This window comes from Boleophthalmus pectinirostris, unplaced genomic scaffold, assembly GCF_026225935.1.
Source record: "Boleophthalmus pectinirostris isolate CB_2022bp ecotype Guang Dong unplaced genomic scaffold, ASM2622593v1 HiC_scaffold_22, whole genome shotgun sequence".
NCBI classification, from domain to species: Eukaryota; Metazoa; Chordata; class Actinopteri; order Gobiiformes; family Gobiidae; genus Boleophthalmus; species Boleophthalmus pectinirostris.
This window is the reverse complement of record NW_026571190.1, coordinates 40,433,874-40,440,331: the sequence shown is the minus strand read 5'-3', so window position 1 is coordinate 40,440,331 and position 6,458 is coordinate 40,433,874. Positions and strand designations below refer to the sequence as shown.

Here is a 6,458-nt window from a genome sequence, read left to right as displayed (position 1 = left end):
ACTTTGATTTACTTTGTACGAGTTGTGATGTACAAATAAACTTGACTTTTATTGTAATGTGATGCTCTTCAGGTTATAGTGGTGGAATTATCTTCAGTAAATCTGTAGTAAAAAGTTCATCTGTGATCAGGGCGGTCGCAGTAACTGCAGTATTGTATGTGCAGTATTGTAATACTGTAGTATGATGGATCACAGCACACGACGACTCAGGTCACTGCAGCATTTTACATTTTAATAAGGACTCCGTGCACACGCCCAGAACTTTACTATTCTACTGTGAACTAAGTCATGTGTATGTGGCTCTGAGCAAAAGTCAAATACTGGGACCCAAACACACACACGTCCTGTGAGTGTCTTACACACACTCACACACTCACACACTCACACACTCACACACTCACAGGACACCGTGCACACAGAAGCTTTTACTGCAGTTTTGGACTAAAGCACCTGGATCATGGAGTGAGGAGCACTCTGGATGTCTCCTCACACAGTGTGTATGTGCTCGCAGTGTGTATGTGCTCACAGTGTGTATGTGCTCGCAGTGTGTATGTGCTCGCAGTGTGTATGTGCTCGCAGTGTGTATGTGCTCACAGTGTGTATGTGCTCGCAGTGTGTATGTGCTCACAGTGTGTATGTGCTCACAGTGTGTATGTGCTCACAGTGTGTATGTGCTCACAGTGTGTATGTGCTCTGGACGTCTCGGTTCAGGTGAGGAGTTTTGTTTTTGCTCTATGTTTGTGTGTCTGATCTGTGTCTCGTTCACACTGGAGAATTGTTTGTACAGTTGCGTAGCTTTAAAACTTTTCACAACCCGTCTGCTCCTCACAAGACACTGAGTGTCTTTTTCTCATCTCTGTTTTCATTTGATGATAATTGCAGAAGGACTAAAGTTGTCCTCTTTGTGCCTGTGCCTTGTTTGTTGATCAGAGCGACAGAATCAGTTTCAGATGAGCCTGTGACGGGACCTGACTCACCTGCGCTCACTTTATCTCTTCTCATTGATTTATCCGACCTGTAACAGGTCAGATGCAGGTGCACACACACTGGTGTGTGTAGGGGTGAGGTGAGTGTGTGTGTGACTGTGTGAATGGTTCCTCTTTGTAAAGTGTTTGAGTGCCTTGAAGGTGGAGAAGCGCTGCATAAAGATGTGATCATTTAATCACCTTGTCCCTCCTCCAGCTTCACTGGGGACATTCATTTAGATTCATTGGGGACATTTAAGGTGCACACAGTGTGCACAGGCGCCCCCTGCAGGCGTCTCTGTGGGGGTTTACTGTGGGTGTTCAGCAAGAGGCTCCAACCTTTTTCCTCTGGTGAGCAGAGCAACCTGCAACAAAACAAAAATACCAAAGAGCTGCTTATTTTAACAACTGTGAGAAATGTAGTAAATATAAGAGCCACAGCCTCAGACTGGGACAGTTAGACGCCTGTAAAATATAAACTATTCTTCATTTATTACAGCAAAACTGAGCATTAAAATTATAGATTTACAATGACAATGAATAAAATTGTACTTATTCAGCACAACACATAGAACTGTGTGGAAGGGGGTGGAGAGCTGCTGGTTTGTCCAGAGCCACAGGTTGGAGACTCGTCATGTTCGACTTTTCACCCGAGTCTCACTGAAGAATCAGAATAAAAGTGTAAATCCTCAAAACTCGTCTGTAAAATACATCAGTCTGTTACTGTTTAGTGTCACTCAGGACTGACTCCGGTTTTATATCGACGTGTTTCAAGTACATCACCAGTGTAAATGTTTTATTATGGATTTATGTGCTACACACACACACACACACACACACACACACACACACACACACACACACACACACACACACACACACACACACACACACACACACACACACACACACACACACACACACACACACACACACACATACAACACAGACACTACACACAACGCACACTACACACACACACTACATACACTGCACACACAACACACACAACGGACACATCACACTACACATACCGCACACACCGCATACAACACACAGTTGCATCAGTTGTGTTCAGTTGTGTTCAGTTGCGTTTAGTTCCATTTCGTTCCGTTGCGTTTTGTTCTGTTGCACATTGTTCAGTTGTGTTCAGTTGCATGTTTGTTGCATTTCGTTGTGTTCAGTTGCGTTTCATTCCGTTGCGTTTCGTTCATTGTTTTGTTTGTGTTCAGTTGCGTTTCATTCCATTGCGTTTCGTTTCTGTTGTGTTCTGTTGCGTTTCGTTTTTCGTTGTGTTCAGTTGCGTTCTGTTGCATTTCGTTGTGTTCAGTTGCGTTTCATTCCGTTGCGTTTCATTTCGTTTGTTCATTGCGTTTCGTTGTTTCGTTTTGTTGCGTTCGTTGTTGTTCAGTTCATTTCGTTTGTTTCGTTGCGTTCTGTTGCTTTTCGTTGTGTTCAGTTGCGTTTCATTCCGTTGCGTTTCATTCCATTGCGTTTCGTTCTGTTGCGTTTCGTCGCATTTCGTTCCGTTGTGTTTCGTTGCGTTCAGTTGTGTTCTGTTGCGTTTCATTCCGTTGTGTTCAGTTGTGTTCAGTTGCATTTCATTCCGTTGTGTTTCGTTGCGTTGTTGTTCTGTTGCGTTTCATTCAGTTGTGTTCTGTTGCGTTCAGTTGTGTTCTGTTGCGTTCGTTGTGTTTTGTTGTGTTCAGTTGCGTTCCAGTTTTTTTTCCTTTTCGTTGCGTTTCGTTTGTTTCAGTTGCATTGTTCATTTTCGTTTTGTTCGTTCATTGCATTTCTTCGTTGCGTTTCATTGCATTTCGTTCCGTTGTGTTTCGTTGCGTTCTGTTGTGTTTCTGTTGTGTTCAGTTGCGTTTTGTTGCGTTCCGTTGCATTTCATTCCATTTCGTTCCGTCGCGTTCAGTCGTCCTCTCGTGCACATCCTTCTCGTTTCTCATTAAATCTCTCACATCACGTCATTTTCTTTCTTTCTTTCTTCTCTCTCTTTTCTTTCTCTTGATCCAGAGTAAATCATGGAACGTTGTCACGGTGAGCGGACTCGCCTCTCCGCAGATCCGACCCGTCACTTGGGGCTTGACGAATGAATGAATGAATGAAGAAACATGCGGCTGTAAAACCCGGAGGACAGAGAGACAAACGTTTGAGGTTCGAGCTCCTCGTCCCAGAGCTGCACGTGCACTCAGGGGGACTCCTCCGTTCATCTCAGTTTCCCTCTCTCTCTCTCTCTCTCTCTCCTCTTCTCTTCTCTCTCTCTTCCCTCCCTCGCTCCGTCTTCCTCTCTCTGCATCTCTCACTTCCTTTTTCTTACCTCCTTCTCCCCTTTATCTTCTCTCTTCCTCCCTCTCTGTGTCCTCAACTCCCTCCTCTCTTCCCCTTTTCTCTCTCCTCTCCTCCTTCTCTCTCTCCTCTCTCTCTCTCTCCTCCTTCTCTCTCTCTCTCTCTTATTGGCTGTAGGTTTTCTGTCTGTTTTCTCAGTCCTGTCACGTAGCAGCAGCAGCAGCAGCAGCAGCAGCAGCTCGCCCCCGCACTCACACACACACACACACACACACACACACACACACACACAAGGAGAGAGGGAACGAGAAAGGAGGGAGAGAGAGAGAAGAGGGGTTCAGAGTGAAAAGGGTGTGGACGAATTGGAGAGAGAAAGAGAGAGAGAAGAGGGGAGAGAGAAAGAGGAGACTAAGATGATGAGAGAGAGAGAGGACTAGAGAGCGAAGGAGGAAAGAAAGATAGAGAGAGGAGGAGAGTGAGAAGAGGGGGGAGAGAGAGAGAGAGTGAGAGATAGTGGAGGAGAGAGAGAGGAAGAGACAAAGAGGAGTAGAGACAGAGAGAGGAGGGAGAGAGAAAGAGAGAGATGGAAAGAGAAAGAATGAGAGAGGGGAAAAAGAGTGAGAGGAGGAGAGAGAAAGAGGAGAATAAGATGATGAGAGAGAGAGAGGACTAGAGAGCGAAGGAGGAAAGAAAGATAGAGAGGAGAGAGAGGAGGAGAGTGAGAAGAGGGGGGAGAGAGAGAGAGAGTGAGAGATAGTGGAGGACAAGAAAGAGAAGGAGGAGAGAGAGAGAGGAAGAGACAAAGAGGAGTAGAGAAAGAGAGAGGAGAGAGAGAGATGGAAAGAGAAAGAATGAGAGAGGGGAAAAAGAGTGAGAGGAGAGAGATAGGAGGAAGAGAGAAAGAGCGGAGAGTGAGAAGAGCAGGGAGAGAGAGGAGAAGAGAAAAGAGGGGAGAGAGATAGAGAGGAGAGAGAGAGAGAAGATTGGCAGAAGAAAGAGAGGAGAGGGAGAGAGGAGAAGAGAGAGAAAGTGGACTAGAGAGAGAGAGAAGGAGATAGAGAGGAGGAGAGTGAGAACAGGAGAGGAGAGAAAGAGAGAGAGAGAGGAGAAGAAAGAAAAGACTACAGAGAGGAAGCAAGAGAGAGAGGAAAAGAGAGGAGGAGCTAGAGGAGAGTGAGAGGAGGGAGAGAGAAAGAGAAGAGGGAGAGAGGAGAAGAGTGAGAGGACGAGAGAGAGGATGAGAGAGAAGAGGAGAGAGAGAAGAGAGGAGAGTGAGAAGATGAGAGAGTGAGAGGAGGAGGAGGAAGAGAGAGAGCGAAGGAGGAAAGAAAGATAGAGAGGAGAGCGAGGGCTGGAGAGAGAGGAGGAGAGTGAGAGAAGAGGGGGAGAGAGAGGAGACGAGAAAAGAGGGGAGAGAGATAGAGAGGAGCGAGAGAGAGGAGAGAGAGAGAGAGAAGATTGGCAGAAGAAAGAGAGGAGAGTGAGAGAGGAGAAGAGAGAGAAAGCGGACTAGAGAGAGAGAGAAGGAGATAGAGAGGAGGAGAGTGAGAACAGGAGAGGAGAGAAAGAGAGAGAGAGAGGAGAAGAGAGAAAAGACTACAGAGAGAGGAAGCAAGAGAGAGAGGAAAAGAGAGGAGGAGCTAGAGGAGTAGAGAAAGGAGGAGAGAGTGAGAAAGAAGAGAGTGAGAGGAGGGAGAGAGAAAGAAGAGAGGAGAGAGAAAGAGAAGAGGGAGAGAGGAGAAGAGTGAGAGGACGAGAGAGTAAGAGAGGAGGAGGATGAGAGAGATGGAAAGAGAAAGGAGGAGAGAGAGGAGGAGAGAGAGAAGAGCAGGTGGAGGTATGAGAGGAGGTTCCGTCTCTTCTTGGCTCCAGAACGTGGATCAGGTCCTGAACTCGTCTGACGTCTGAAAAGTTTTTCAAGAGAAACACGACAGAACCAGAATAAAAGTTTGTCCGCACTTTTTTCATGTCGCTTTTCTTCTTTATTTACAGAATTATTTACACTGTGGACTCTCCCCGGAGCGTGGACGTCTGAAGGGGGGTTCTGCGCGTGGTGGGAGGTTCAGCGGTTACCACGGCGACAGAAAACACAAAAGCGGAGTCCTGCGATATCCAAACAAACAACCGGGGAATTTATACTCGATTATGAACCAAAACTGCCCCGAAATCTGGACGTTCCTCAGACGAGTCCTTTGAAATATTTCAGGTTTTTTTTTCCACAGAATTCTTACACAAGATGAGAAAATAAACTGAAAACTTGACAGGGAAGAGTTTTATTATTTTATTATTTTAAGCTAAATGAGTTGAATAAGTTAAATGGAAAAAATGAAGTAGGTCCAGACAGGTGAACAACAGGTAAAAACAGGTGTGCACTATGAAACCTGTTTAAATATATTTTTACTTTTTTTTTTAAATGAATATAGTTCTCAGAACATGCAGATATCAGATGCTGAATGTAGTTTTTTTTTAATTTATTTTGCACCTGAGCAGGTAAACTCTCATGTTCAGTGAGCTGTTATAAACCTGTAAATGAACTGAATCACATTTAAACATCCAGAAATGAAGAGTTCAGAGTTTAAAGTTTCCAGAGATACAAATATGTCTGTGTTTCAGTAAAGTTCATGAGTGTGAAAATCATTTATAATCACTTATGGAAGTCTGTGTTCTTTTATGCAGTTACGCTCTATGGCAGGGGTCGGGAACCTATGGCTCGCGAGCCAGGTGTGGCTCTTTTGATGATTGGATCTGGCTCACAGGTAAAACATCAAATATTCTCACTTGTTTTAGGCTACGTTTACACATAACCGGGTATTTTGAGAAATGAATATTTCCCTCCCTCCGTTTTCCAAATGAACAGACAGCATCGTTTTCAAAAAAGTTTTCATTTACTTTGTTACGACCCAGCTCGTTTGGGGTGAGGGAAGTAACAAAAATAAAACCAAGATGTAAAATGGAATAAATTAAGTAATGTTTAATTAACAGGAATGTAAAGGTAAATTAACAAAACACTAAAAATATACAGAAAACAACCTAAACTAAGAAACAGAACAACAGAATAAACAGAGTTTTGTGCCAGAAAAGGGGTCACGCAGGCTTACACAAAAACGAGTGGTAAAACTTAGGGACACACACTAAACTAAACACAAGTTCCCCAAATTAAACCACATAAACCCACAAACAGAATCGAGTGACCAAATC

At 44.4% G+C, this 6,458-nt stretch overlaps 1 protein-coding gene across 1 annotated transcript in view; it reads left to right on the top strand.

Moving 5' to 3' along the window:
• Positions 1 to 5,996, top strand: part of LOC110170931 (UTP--glucose-1-phosphate uridylyltransferase-like) — a 38,782-nt gene extending 32,786 nt beyond the window's left edge. Inside the window, exon 7 of the mRNA XM_055158518.1 lies at positions 5,937 to 5,996. Coding sequence (XP_055014493.1) covers positions 5,937 to 5,996 — 60 coding nt within the window. The remainder of the gene's footprint in view (positions 1 to 5,936) is intronic.
• The last annotated feature ends 462 nt before the right edge of the window (positions 5,997 to 6,458 follow it).